At 46.7% G+C, this 14,359-nt stretch overlaps 1 protein-coding gene across 20 annotated transcripts in view; it reads left to right on the plus strand.

Moving 5' to 3' along the window:
* Window positions 1-13,115, plus strand: part of scrib (scribble planar cell polarity protein) — a 72,770-nt gene extending 59,655 nt beyond the window's left edge. For 4 of the 20 annotated variants that reach the window (XM_054751427.2, XM_054751430.2, XM_054751431.2 and 1 more), the window contains 18 exons: window positions 1,650-2,009; window positions 2,473-2,544; window positions 2,670-2,723; window positions 3,056-3,106; window positions 3,387-3,509; window positions 4,034-4,144; window positions 4,466-4,516; window positions 4,754-4,921; window positions 5,239-5,398; window positions 5,481-5,700; window positions 5,770-5,859; window positions 5,936-6,118; window positions 6,620-6,766; window positions 7,291-7,430; window positions 7,524-7,561; window positions 7,875-7,949; window positions 10,995-11,046; window positions 12,748-13,115. In XM_054751427.2, the coding sequence (XP_054607402.2) occupies window positions 1,650-2,009; window positions 2,473-2,544; window positions 2,670-2,723; window positions 3,056-3,106; window positions 3,387-3,509; window positions 4,034-4,144; window positions 4,466-4,516; window positions 4,754-4,921; window positions 5,239-5,398; window positions 5,481-5,700; window positions 5,770-5,859; window positions 5,936-6,118; window positions 6,620-6,766; window positions 7,291-7,430; window positions 7,524-7,561; window positions 7,875-7,949; window positions 10,995-11,046; window positions 12,748-12,884 (2,232 nt within the window). In that variant the 3' untranslated portion in view covers window positions 12,885-13,115. Of the gene's footprint in view, window positions 1-1,649; window positions 2,010-2,472; window positions 2,545-2,669; window positions 2,724-3,055; window positions 3,107-3,386; window positions 3,510-4,033; window positions 4,145-4,465; window positions 4,517-4,753; window positions 4,922-5,238; window positions 5,399-5,480; window positions 5,701-5,769; window positions 5,860-5,935; window positions 6,119-6,619; window positions 6,767-7,290; window positions 7,431-7,523; window positions 7,562-7,874; window positions 7,950-10,994; window positions 11,047-11,148; window positions 11,179-12,747 lie in introns of all 20 variants that reach the window. The other 16 variants (XM_054751440.2, XM_054751441.2, XM_054751434.2 and 13 more) reach the window with 15 other exon arrangements.
* Window positions 13,116-14,359: the final 1,244 nt, after the last annotated feature.

Here is a 14,359-nt window from a genome sequence, read left to right on the forward strand (position 1 = left end):
AGCATAAAGCTGAGTAGATGCTGCTTTAATGGTTCAGAGACCAAACTCACCTGGACGAGAACTGGAGGAAGAGTCCTCTGGGATGAAGAACGGATAAAAGAACACCGGGAGGATTAATGAGGCTGGTCCTGGGAATGAGTGGTGGTGCGATGGGGGAGGGGAGCAGCTGCTCACTATCTACTGGCCTTGGTGATATTTTAAACCTGCATCTGGCTCTGAGCGGGGCGGAGTCTCTTGGGTGGGTGGGGTCTAAGAGCTTTGAGTTCCTGAAGTCCTGAGCTGGTGCAGACATACAGCCCTGCTCTGAGATCATCCTGCTGTGAGTCGCCTGTTTCATCTTCACTTGGTCAGATTTTATTTATTTTGCTCCAGCTCAGATATTTTAGTCAGTTTAATGTTTATTAATTCTGTTAATTTCACTTTATAACTCCGTGACTTTGTGACTTTCTTAGATGTAAACGTTTCTTTGGCCTGCTAGTGAAAACTGCAGCAAACTACATATCAGCTGCAGCTGTTGGTGCTCAGCAGGTTCCACGTGGTTCTGCTACGTCTGTGATAGAAAACTGCTGACGGACACAAAAAACTGTCTAAAAATTGGTTTGTGGTTCAGTAATAGATCAGCACGAGGTTCTTTAGCAGTTACTTAAATCATTTTGTTGTATTTTAAAAATTCTGACTGAATATTGGTGATAAGAGTGACTTTACTTTTGAGACGATTAATGAAAGGGCCTTAAAACGGCACCTTTTAGGAGGATATTTAACGTTACTGTCACCTCAGGTTGTGTCCAAACTGTTTTAATTTTGAGCTATTAAATAGAAAAAATGAGCTGTAACATGATTCATCTTGAATCACCTTTAATGCTAAATGTGTGTTTTTATATTTAACCAGCAAATATAGAAACTACCGTCATAAACCGTTGAGGGTCTGCTCTTCCCACACCGATGCGGAGAGCTCAGCCGGCAGCCTGACTTTACTCTCTCACACCTAAACCCCAGCTGTCCCTCGTGGTCCCAAAAGGACACGGTTCACATTCCTTCCCTCTGACCCCCACATTACTCACTATTATAGTCAGCGTGTAGGCGCATCATCGCCACTTCACAGTACCTGATTTATTCTTCTGATCGGGTTACATAAACCCTTCAGAGGTGTGACGTAGCTCAGAACAATCCAGCTGGATTCTGTTTAACAGCTGCATATTTTTAGTATCTAGAACCAGCTGCACTGATGAGCTTTAATGAGCTGCAGTAAGGAGCCTGCTGGACCACCTTGATGGGTCCTGAAAAGCTTATCTGAAAGGCTTCAGTGGAGGTTTAGTGAAGTGAGTTCCTCCTAATAGCAGCGAGAGGTTTCTGTGTCAGGTTTCCAAGTATAGATCCACAAAGCCAGACAGGAATTCCTTCTGCTCGTATTTAAGTCGTGCTTTAGTTTGTAGATGTGAAGAGTTCAGCTCTTATTCTCACTCAGACCCAACACCAAACAGACCGCATCAGAACAAAACCAGAAAGCTTAACGATGGTGGATTATCGGAGAGTTCGGGAGCAATGTTTTCCCTTTTTGTTACTTCTGTTTGCGTTTATGTTTTAGCCAGTTAAGCTTCACTCATCAGTTTTTAGGACATGTCCTCCCTCTCTCCTTTGCTCCTGTTCAGTTCTCGACCTCTGTCGCTCCCATGGAGGTCCCCCTGCAGGCCCCTTTAGAGCCCCTGGGCTTTGGGTTGAGCCAACCCAACAAACCCCTCACAGAGGACGATAATCATCTGGTAACTCCGTTTTCCCCAAATGGAGCGTCCCCCGGCGCTGACAGCTGCGGCTCAGCAGCCGCGTTAACATTTACTCCTGAGGAGGAAGAGGAGTGCCTGGTGGATTCTCAGCCCATGTGCTTCAAAGAGAATCCTTTCTTGGTGGCTAATCGGAAAGGAAGAGGTCTTCCTCCTGGAGAGCAGATTCTGTCGGGGCCTCCGGTGGGCTACGGCACGCAGGGAAAACTGCAGCCGTGGTTGTTCAGCAAGGCAAGCCGCCTGAGTGGAGTGTGGAGGCAGCATGCTGTGTTACTCTGGTTTGTGCGTTTTACAGAGTGAATGAAGCTACCCGTAATATCTTATTTGTTCTAAACATCAAGTCTTTAGTCAGTGCGGAGCGTTTTTGGATGCTCCAAGTAAAGTAAACCCTGAAATGATTCAGTAACGACTCACAACCACACAAACGGCTCCTGTCTGTGAGCAAACGGAGAAACTTCCCTCTGCTGCTGGCTGAGTCATGCATATTAATCTGTTTAACAACCAGGTGAACTGCTGCATGCTTTGGCTTTGAGCACAGCCTGGACCCGACTATTGTGAGGAAGGTCAGAAGTCATGAAGGAATGTAGACTCCAGCGTGCACAGAAAAGTGCATGTTCATCTGTTATGGATAAATTCACACGACTAACCTGTACGTTTTACTGAAGCTGGTGTTTAAAAGTGTTTTTTCTTCCAGGCACCTTCCTCTGATTACACCCGGACAGACAGCCCCATCAGAGAAGCACCTTACTCCCCCACCATCCAACCGGTGAGCTGCACCAACACTCAGCCCGCCCGGCATCATTCCATCTTTTAATTTCCGTTTCCCATGAGTCACGTCTAGCTCTTTAGAGGAGGCCTTTCACAGCTGACCCTCTTCCTTCCCACATTTAGCCCAGCCACCCCCCCTCTGACAGCTCTATGTGTGCAGGCAGGGAGACCCGCTTTGTAAGTGGGGTTTGCTGCTCTGAGCTCTGAAAAGCATGTGGCTGCTCCTCTGTGGCCCGCTGATTACTGATGCTTCATGCAGACTGGATGTGTGTTGATTGGAGAGGAAGTCCAACCCTAAAACCCCCACTGACCAGCAGTCGCTTGACTTTTTCTCAGAGGACGACAGCAGGGATCTTTAAACACTCCAGAACCCGAGTGTCCTCATTTGGCCCTGCATCATCCTAAAAAAGCTTCATGAGCTAACGCTCCGATCGGCTGCACCCTTGGTAGAAGTCGAGGATTGGTTCAGCATCCCATTTCAATTTTGATTGGATTTTTCTTTTTTACAGGCAAACATTCATTACACCTCCACTCCCACAGTCAAGGACAGCCCTTCATCAGTGAGTGTCTGAAAGTCGGAGGAAACTTTGTGTGTTTACCAGAGAAGAACACCTTCAGTACATCAGAACTAAAAGTCATGCTGTTTATTTTTTAATCTTCCTTAAAGTTCTCAGGATTTAATTGGTTAATTTGGCCATCACTACCAATAAATACAATGAATTAGTTCCCATCATACGTGTTTATTCTGCATTTCATCATCTCATTTGAGTTGTCAGTCAGTCTGAAGCTCAGCATCGTTGCCCTTTCACCTTTAAAATACACCATTTGTTTCCTTTGCAGACACGACCTGGTGCTATCCAGCCCGTTGGGCGCGTGCAGCCCCGGACTTCCCCTGGCACTCCGGAGGGCCGCAGTCCTAACCCCTTTCAGCATGGTCCCTCCCCATTCAACTCCCAGACCTCTGTAAGACCCCTCACCACCACGTAGGGCTGCTCTTTGACCCCACTGTGCTGCTCGCTGAGGCTGCACAACCAAATATAATTAAAGTGTGTAACAGCAGCGAGGCGGTTCCTAATGATCATGGAACGATTCGGAAAATGTAAACATTAGAGGTGTGTCTGAACGATCAGAGGAGCCGCACCTGTTTAGGTGTGGGTGTGCATGCCGTCAGATTCTGAATCAGAACTAAAATAATCATGACTTTATTCTGTGTAAGCAGTAGAACTGGACTGGTTATTGATAAAGCTCTAATTTAAATTAGCTCCGCCTCCCCGAGCCCTACTGTCTGTCTCACTTTGCATTCCTCGTCCTCCTTCACCTGAAACCAGCCGTCATGCTGCTCACCTGTTCTCCACAGTCGTCCAAAACTCTGCTGGTTTTTATTTCATTGTCTTCCCTCTGCTCCATGTCTCTGTTTGTCCTCTCCTCTTCCTCTTTACCATACGGACCCACCCTCCATGACTCCTCATCACCCCCCCACCCCGCAGCCTCGCGCCCCCTCCCCCTCTTCGCCCGACGAGCTTCCGTTGAATGTCAAACAGGCATACAAGGCGTTTGCCGCCGTGCCTCGATCACTGGCCGTGCTGGAGCCGCCGCAGGTAGGACCGGACTCTACCGGGTCACAACACAAGCATGCTGTGCTGACTGGTTCATCAGGCTCCAGCCCCCCCTTCCCCTGTCTGAAGCAGGCTGTCCTAAACAAAGCCTGTTTGTTGTCATGGGGGCCTGTGACGTGTTGTGACTTGTGGAATGTGTCCATCGTTGGTTTTTGTGCTTCACGTCCATCGTTACTGTACTGGTGTTGAACCGGGACCATTCATCCATCTGTGTGGTTCTGGCACCACGTTTAACAGCTGCTAATCGGTCTGTGTTTAGTGTCTCCTTATTCTACCAATTACCATGTTGTGCTCTGCCAACAGGAGCTGTTTGGCGGGAGGAACAATTTATACCCTAGACATCCTTCACCAGAGGTAAATATGCTCGTGTGTGGAACATTAGTCACAGCTCTGCTGCTTTGGTCTAAACAGGTTTACAGTTTAATTTCTAAGGTTAAAGTGTTGATGCTCGTTAGGATTGGGTTCATTTATGCCTCCGCAGCGTAGTCTGACGTGTTTTTGACCCAGTCTGACATTTAAGAACCAGCTACAGATGCTGCTGCTGTCTGCTTGGACCCCACATGTAAACGCTGATGTATTTGGCCTTTTCAGCCTGAAGTGCTCGATGAGGTGTTTGATGATAAAAATGACAGTCAGGAGAGAGCTGGTAAGGGTTTGGCTAGCAAGGTCTCGCCCCGGTCCTCCCTCTCATCTGATCGCCAAGGCTATATGAGCCTGGCAGCAGTGCCTCGACTCTCCAGGCTCTCCGTGGACCTGCAGGTATCCATCGCCTTTGCCGCGGTTTAGAGGAGCCTCGTTGGCCGTCTGGGCTGGGATATGCTTGGCTTGATTGGTGGTGGTTTCTCTACTCCCAGGTCCTCCCAGGTGCTCCTGTCAGTAATTGGGCAGCCAGAGTTAACCGAAGAGCCAGAACGGTGCTGGGTTCTAACTCAATTTAGTTTTATGCTTTCCTCTTGGTCTGATAATCTGGCGTCTGTAGCTGCAGCTCCACACCAACGCTGCCATTTTCTACTGGTCTCACAGGAATCCAGATCTCAGATCATTCCTTAATGTTGTCTGTCCTTGTGTCCCCTCAGAGTCCTTCTCCTGGTGGGAGGGGAAGCCCAGAGCAGCGCTCGTTCAGGGACAGGCAGAAATACTTTGAGATTGATGTGAAGCAGCAGACGCCAGAAAAGCCCAAGCCCCGAGTCTCCCTCGTGGGGGAGGACGATCTGAAGAAAATGAGGGAGGAGGAAGGTCTGTTCCAGTGTTCCCATCAACTCCATCTAAATAAAAGCTGGCTGTGTCTGTGAGCTGACACACTTGTCGTTTCTTCCAGAGAGGAAGTTTGAACAGCGGGCACGGGAGTACCTTATGGACGACGATGAGGAGGATGAGGAGGAGGACCTGGCTAAGCAGGTGGCACAGATGAAGGCAACAGGAAAGGTGCTGTTGGACGGAGTAGAGTACAAGGTGGAGCCGATATCCTCCCCATCCCAGCACTGCTCCACCCCACCCAACTACAGCTTCACGCCTCCAAGCCACGGAGGCAGCTCAGGGTAGGAAGACTATCTTTTTATCATCTGTTTGAATTTCTTCAACTATTTCACAAACGTTTCTGCGTGCAGGCCGTCATCGGTGGACGGGAAAGGAGACTCCCAAAGGAATTCCCTGGAGGACGGTTTCAGGCTGGAGCAGAGGCCTAACTCCATGACGGGGTGATTACAAACTTCAGTCTAACACACGTGGCGAACGTCGACGTGCTCTTCCTCACCGCTTCGGGTGTCTCATCAGTCTGGTTTCAGCGTACCCCGGAGAATCGGCAGCTCCCATCCGCACGGCCAAAGCGGAACGACGGCATCAGGAGAGGCTTCGGATGCAGAGTCCTGAGCTGGCTGTGGCCCCCGACAAGGACCTGTCCCCCGCAGAGAAACGAGCTCTGGAGGCTGAGAAGAGGGCCATGTGGAGGGCGGCACGGTAACGACATCAGGGTCACACACACACACACACACACACACACACACACACACACACACACACCTTTAAAACATCAAAGAATTACCAACAGATCACAAATCGGGAATGAGCCTAAACCTGCACCTGTTCATGAACAGGAAGTACACCGCTGTAACGTCTAATAACAAGTAGTTGTTTGTATTGTTGTGTTAAAGGGAAGAGTTATACACATCCTAAAATAAATATCCCAGAGGAAAAGATCTGTTTTTAAATCCTGAACCACTTCAGACATCAAGTAAATGTCTCACAGAAACCGTCCTCTCTCTCGTGTGTCTCCTTGTCCTTAATGTCATGTCTTAAACTTGTCTTTTTATTAAACCTGGATCTAATTTTTCAGTGTTTTACCTTCCATTCTTGGGTTTTCTTCTCTTTTTGTCTGTGTGCCTTTCTTTCCCCTCTTTATCATACCTGGAATTCCCTCCATCCCTCCCCCTCCCCTCTGCGTGGCCTTGTGGGGCACAGGCCCTATGGCCTCGAGGAGGATGTTAGACAGTATGAGCAGGACCTGGCTAAGAGGCTGTACCGGGCCCGTGTGAGGGCCTCTCAGGGCGCAGATGCAGCCCCCCAGCCCCAATCCTCTACCTCCTCCTCTGCAGCCTCGCAGCTCAGGTCTGCTCCTTGGCCCCAGCCACTAGGGCCAGACGCACGGCATCATGGGGGTGTGCTTTGATGTTGGGGTTTTAGCTAGACGGCCACGTTCAGAAAGGTCCGAGCAAGCACTCGCAGCAACACTAACAGTGCTTCTAGCACCTTTCTCGTTCTGTTCTGCTTCTGCACGTCCTTTTGCCTTTTCCATCTGTAGCTGCTGTTGGTTCCTTCTCTGTCCTTCCGTCTTGTCCTTCCTCTGCACCACTCTTTTGTTTGTGCCTTGCTGCTCTCTCCTGTAGTGCTACTCATACTAACACAGCCCGCAGTGTTTGCAAGCTGTAGTGAGTTGAGGGTAAACCTACTAGCAGTAGGTAGTCCTTTTCCTGGAATGCCTCCTCTCCTCTTTTTCTTTTGAATCCTATAATGAATTAAAACCGCCACAGCAGACCAGGACAAGGAGCGCCCAAACTTAGCCGTTATTCTGCAGACGTGATCCTTCTTCGTTCCTCAGCTCGTTGTTCTGATCACGGCTGTTTCCTGTGTAGAATGAAGTCTCTGGAACAAGACGCTCTGAAGGCTCAGATGGTCATTGCCAAGTCTCGGGATGGGAAGAAGCGTGGGACACTAGACCAGCTGACGGAGTCACCCTCGCCTGCTCCTACACCTTCTCCCACTCCCATGGAAGGTGAGACACTCGTATTCTACATCTCTTATTAATGGAGCTGATCTCCATGTGACCATCTCAATCTAACGTGAAGACTTTTGTTTTTTCTGACAGAGCTCAGTCCTCGAGCGTTAACCTCGCCAGGCCGGCTGGTAAGCACCTGACCTTTAACCTCTGAGGACAAACTCTGCTCTAACCGTATAAACCTGGAGCTTGTATCAGAAGAACCAGATGTTTGGTTTTAGGAGGTTTTTTTGATACAGAAACAAACGGTGCCATGAGTCCGTGGCTCTCCATCAGCTGCTTCACCCATTAGCCTCTCTGCTTTCCGCCCCTTTTTTCCTTCTGAATTCACTCTTCCACCATTTTCTCCTCCTCGTTTTACGTCACCCCACCCTTCTGTGTTCTCTCTCTCCTTGTTTTCACCCCACCCCCCTCGCTCATTCCTATTTGGTATCCTTCTAGTCCCTGTCATCAAAGAAGTTTGACTACCGACAGTTTGCCGCCATTCCTTCTTCCAAACCCGTATACGACATTCAGGTATTGGCTGCATGCAAAGCTGTGGAGGCTCCGCCCCCTCCTCCCTACACTTCCCCAGCTTTCCCTGCTGCCTCTTCCCCCCTCTGGTTTCTAAGAGGCATCGGTGTGACTGCGGTCTGGGTTGCAGCTCTGTGGTTGATCAGAGCTTCCTGTGAACTAACTTTCATAATAAAGGGTCAGAAGCATATTTATTAGTAACCAGCCAACTAATCAGTCTGGAACAGTAACTCACTCGCTCGGTTTATTCCACTAACTATCCATTTTTCTGGTTTCATGCATGGGTCTGACGATGCCAGACTGAAGAGTAACCTCCATTACTTCTCGTTTCCTGGCTTTTGAAACGTTTGTGTCCTCCTCTGCCTTCATCGGTGTTTTCTAAAACGTGAGCTTCTGTGTGGAGGAAGAGTTAGGACGTGGGACAGGGGGGCAGCAATACTTTTATGTGTTGGATCATCTTTGTGGCTGCACCCCTCAGATGTTTGGTGATGTCATAATGCAGTTGTGTGTACACAGGGTGGTGACATACAGGGCGAGAGGGTGCTCGCTGCAGAACCACAGAGGCGGAGCTGCACCAGAAGTCAGCCCCGCCCATTCACACAAACAGCCTAGCCCACTGACTTCTTCTGTTTTTTTGTTTTTTTTAATTATCGCAAACTAATCTGACCCACATGAATTACGGCTGTTACTAGTTTACAAACGTTAATGCTATGTTCTATGCTCCAATTAAACAAGATAAATATAACTTGCTACATGACAAAGCCTGAATATATCCCGAAATTAAAAGGTTTCTTTTAGCGAATATCTGTCCATAGCCGCTCCAACAGAACCGGCATAAAACAGCATTTAAGGACAATTTTTAGTGTGTTCTGGTGGTCCAGTGGCAAGAGCGTCAATTTTAAGTTTTGCTTTCCCCTCAGCTGATGCTGGTTCGACTCTCGTTGGGGTCGGCAGCAATCTATTTAGCCAGCTGAAACATTTAATTTGTTTATATTTTAGTTGTAATGTTTATTTTCTGCAAAATATTTATGTCTCTAAAAGTTCTTTGAATTTGGTCGTTCCTAAACAGCATTTTAGTTGAAACTCTGCTCACAGATGGACTCACACTGTCTAAATAAACAAATAAATAAAAAACAAACAAACACATTAGTCATTACATTTTAAACGGTAAACCAATAAATGGTTAAAAACATAGTACTGGCAAGTGTAGCTGGGAAAGGAGAAAAAAGTTTGCGCCACTAGCGGGAGGCGAACCTGCGCAAAACTACGTGTAAATCTGACTCCATAACCACTTCACCACTACATCTGATAACAAGCAAGTGGCGTCACATGTTATTGTGCCATCCAGTGTGTCTTTGTAGATGGGATGTATGGTTGTTCTAGCGGTGTCTCAGTAGAAGTCATTTCAGAAATAATTTGTCAGAAAATTCACAGAATATCCAGATTTGAGAACCAAGACCAGACCCGCTTCAGAGGAGAGGACCAAATTGAAGCTGAGATGGGAAGAAAATGTGTGAATGAGGCAAAAAATGGCTTTGGTGTGTTTCTTATGAGGAAATGACAATATAACATGGTAAAAAGTTCCAAAAGTTAGATTTTAAGTTAGATTTTTAATTATATGGAACCTTTACAAAAACGGTTCAATTAACTTCTCAACTCCATCCTCAATCTTGCATTTTAGATGATACTAGCTATAACATCCTCTATGGTTCCAGAATGCTATCAAGTCTGACAACTGGAAGGAATTGGACTGACTCTGATGGAATGGGCGGGGCTGACTCTGGAATGGGCGGGGCTGACTCTGGTGCAGCTCCGCCTTTGTGGTTCTGCAGCGAGCACCACTTGTACAGAGCTGCAGAGCCCCACCCCCAGCCTCGTATTTAATGATCACCTAAACCAGCTTTAGTGCATGACTCACCGACCCACTGTTGGAAACACAAACATTTTCAGACATTCTGCAAATATGCCACCAAGTTCTGGAAACCCAGTGAGATGCTGACTCCACTTTTCTCACGTTTTATCTCTCAGGCACTAAATCCAGCAGTGATGTAGATAAGATTAGACACCCACATCAGTTTAAAGACCAAGTTCACTGACAAACCGTTTTTGTACTTACTTTTTAAATACGATCGGTCACTGAGTTTCTCATGCAGGCTGAGCGTGAAAATAGTCTTCAACCCCTACTTCCTGCATTAGCCTCCGATAGAAAATAGACGGGGGATGCTAGGATTAGAAAAGCCAGTCAGGTCTGCGTCACTTTGTAAATTAGCAATCATGGGCTCGTCATCTTGGCTCGTGATCGGGAAAGCTGTTTGATTTGGTGTGCAGAAGAGAGGAGAACATGTCTCAGCTAGTAGAAGCTAATTGTTAGCATTAGCGACTCCACCACACAGTAGAACTCCTTCAGGCTTGTGTTATTTGTGGAGATGAAACCTCCACGTTGCAGAGCAAACGGAGTCAGTGGTAGTCACGTTGCTGTTAGCCAATCAGAGGGCAGTATGTCAGAACATCAGGAAATAAGACTCCAAAACCTGCCATCCTGTACTCACCTCTGCCCTGGCTGTGAAGCAGGAGCACCAGAGCTCTTTTCTTACTGCAGATGTGACAACAATGTATGAACTTGGTCTCTAAGTAAAAAATGGATGAACATTTTTTCTAACTTATTTCTGTGTTTCAAAGGTGAGCCCCCCGTAACTCCTACTAGTAATCTGAGAACCCTCACATGTGTTTAAAAACCTCTGATATTACTAAATATCTACAGCCTTCAGTTTTCTGATGTTAAGCTAATAAACTAAATGATGTTTAGTGGTGCAACAGACATCTGAACCTGCTTGGTTTTACCTGTTTCCTGACTAAACCCACTTCCTGTTTACCTGCTGAGATCTTCTGTGGGAGAGGGGAGTGTAGTAGAGTAGTGGCTGATGGACTGGGAGTAAGCGGTCGAGCCGCTGCAGCTCTTCTACTGGCATGGTGACGGCTTCCTGTGGGATTCAGGTCACTCAGACACGTAAAGTCTTCTGTTCTTCACCACCTCTTGTTTGTTTCCAGTCTCCTGAAACCACTGAGGATGTGCGGTACATCGATGCCTCCAGCGATCCAGGTGTGTGCCTCTGTTTTTTAGCCCTGATTCACTTTGTAACAAGCAGAGAAAAGCAGCAACTCAGACAAACGGTGTGTGTATATTTTATTCCCTTTAATTCAGGTGACTACCAGGGATAAGCAGCTCCTATTGGTAGGCTTCTGTGTTCACGTGTGTGTGTCTCTCTGTAGGGCTGATGTGTGACGGGTTTGCTTTGCTCTCTGCTTTTGTAATAAGATCAGATGCTGGAGTAACCCAGCGGACCCTGAGACGCTTTTTGTACTCCTACAGGATGTTTCTGCCTCCACTCTCTTACTGGTGCTCTGAAATCTGTTAAACGACGAGATTCACGTTTATGAGTGTGATCAGAGCTGTTAGTCACCGCTGAGCTTGGTGTTTCTCAGATCAGTCCCAATCTCCCAAAACATTACCACTAGTCCTTTTGGGGGTGCTGGAATTTCTATCCCAGAAGTGGGCGGAGACTCTGGGAAGGGGAAATTGTTCCTGTGGTCAGAATCAGGATGAAAATAGTGCATGGGTTTGTTTTCTGGTGTAACTAATGATTAGGACCTCTAGGTGGTTCCTACAGGCTCATGAGAACATCCAGAGGAAAACATAACCAGGAAGTTAAAATGTAGAGGACAAAAAGGTCAAAGTTCAACGTGGTCAAAAGGAGAACAGAACCACACTGTTCTCCAGAAAACAGACTAGACCAGCTTCAATCCTTCACAATAAGAGTCATCCACACACTTCAAAACCTCTGAAGATTATAAAAGATGTTTCTACTGTTTTCCAGTAAAACTCATGCTGCAGCTTAACCCACGGGTACCTCTGAGTGCCTTTATTCATGAGAAAAGCTTTTAATAAAGTGAACACAAGGCATTGTGGGTGTTGGAGGCCTTCGTGCTGATGCTGCTTTCGTTTTTCATTTCCTGTTTTCTCTCAGAATTTGCAGCAAATTTCCTAAAGAACGATAATTATTTCCCTAAGCTTCAGATGCTTACATGAAGGAGTGTAATTCACCAAAAAGCTGCATCATGTTTTTTACAGTTTACTCAGCAATTAATACCAGCTGATGGCATGTTGGAATAAACATATTAACATGCACATTTGAAGGAATTAGTTTCAGATAACATGTCTGCATGCTGTACAGGTCCTCTGGTCCCCTAAGGGCAAGGGTGGGCAATCCTAGTCCTCGAGGGTCACCGCTATCCTGCAGGTTGTAGGTGTTAACCTGTTTCCTGAACGAATCACCTGTGTACAGCTCACCGGGCTCTGCAGCAGCCTGTTAATCACCAGCAGATTTAAACCAGGTGTGTTTAAACAGAGAAGCAACTAAACCCTGCTGGAAAGCGGCCCTCGAGGACCAGGATCGCCCACCCCTGCCTTAGGGGCAGGAACACTGAAGACAGCCTGAATCCTGGTAAACGGGACCGATTGTTTCCATCATAGTTTATTGAGTGCATGTAAAGACTGAAAAATAAGCAAGGATGGGGTGTCTGGTGCTTCATCATTAACTTTACAAGCTTCTGCTTCGGTTTCACCACCTCTGCTCCTGCTCGTCTCCAGCTGCTGCTCTGATTGGGGGACGTCTCTTGCAGGTTTATGGGAACCTTCTGTCTTCTCAGCAGCTGTAGTCTTTCTGCTCACATTGTTAAAACAACAAAATGAATGCTTTCGGTTTGGCTGTGTTGACCTCTCGTTGACCTTTGTGTGTTGCAGTGCACATCGTGAGTCCAGAAGTGGAGATACCTACCCCGCTGCCCGCCACCTCGGCCTTGGAGGAAATGGCCTTGTACAGCAACAGACGCAAGCTGAGACAGGGCCGCCGCAGCCTGGAAACCGCCGTGCCCACATAGCACCTCCCCGACTGGAGAAACCGAAAATGATATGCAGATGTTCAGACATGACCAGCCGAGTCAGAGCGAGGCTCAACATATAACCACTGCAGAGACGATGAAGCCGATAGCCGTAGACTCTCCTATATCGCGTGCCAGTCTTGCCTTTCTAGTTTGTGGGTTAGTGTGCGAGCTACGTAACCCCCCACCCACCCACCCACCCTCCCCCACATGGGTAAGCCAGAGCTAATGCTACTTACAGGTGATGGGTATTAGTTCTTAAATGTTCTGTTTGCCTGGTAGAGTCGGAGTGTTTTTAGTTTATTCTCATCGCATTAAAAAAACAAAACTAAAATAGAAATGAACGTTGTAGCTAACGAGTGTTTTACTGCTAAAATCTTAGACCTTGGAGATCTGGTTGTAAATAATAATTGCGGAGACAACTTGCTACCTTCATAATCACAACGTGTGGAAGACGATTTTTAAGTGCACATCACATCTTTCCACTGCCACTGTTTTGCTCTTTTAGCTCCTTTTTTATAATTTATTGTTTTTACTGTTTTACTCAGATTAAAGTTTTAATCCATTCAGGCTGTTTGGGCTCCAGATTAGGATCGAGTTATCCTAAAATCAATTAACCAAATATAATTGAGATTACATCACATATCACTACTAAAGTCCACCTTTTCCATTCAGCTGGGTCATTAGATGGCACATGACTAACGGGTCGTATCAGAAATGCTGGTTTCTCACCTCAGCAGGTTTCTACACTGGAGGCAGCCGCCCTGAGCAGGATCAGTGGAGAACATCTAACATTGTTTATTAATGGTACTTACCCTCATTAGGGTAATTATAAATATGTGTGTATGTTTTAATCAATGTGAATCACTAATGTTGCATTAATAGAAGGGTGTGCCGCAGTGATGTGAAGGTAGCAGGCCTTTTATTTTTCTGTTCTAGGGTAATTTAAAGCTGATGCCACTGAAAATCATTTAATGTGTGAATAATGTACAAATACTGAAAGGAAAAGAAGAGTTGGGTTAGAAACTGAGCCTGTGTGGACTGTTGAAGCCGTAGGCGGGGCTTGGTGCTGGGATGCTCTCTTGTATATTGGTTTGTTACTGGGAGAAGCGGAACCAGTGAAGAAATCCCCACATTCAGCTCTTGGGTTGGCAGACCGTCAGCTTATGCATCTCATGGGTGTTTTTACAGAATCACAGCAGTTTAGTGTTTTATGTTGATTTAATAATGCAGGTTTGACTTCTAACTTTTCATGTTGCTCTGACTGAAATTCAGTTCTATAACATATGCAGTTTTTTTTAACTTCCTGTAGTTATTTTCTTCCTTCAGATGGGTTTCACTACATTATTGATGCTGTGTTTCAGATTTTTTTAAATCTTATATTTGGGGGCTTTTACTTGCAAATAGGCCAGAGGGTAAGGGTCAGAAGTCCTAGGGTCAAGGGTTATAGCTCACACAAGACTGTAACTAGTGAA

The sequence above is a fragment of the Nothobranchius furzeri genome, chromosome 7, assembly GCF_043380555.1.
Source record: "Nothobranchius furzeri strain GRZ-AD chromosome 7, NfurGRZ-RIMD1, whole genome shotgun sequence".
Taxonomy (NCBI): domain Eukaryota; kingdom Metazoa; phylum Chordata; class Actinopteri; order Cyprinodontiformes; family Nothobranchiidae; genus Nothobranchius; species Nothobranchius furzeri.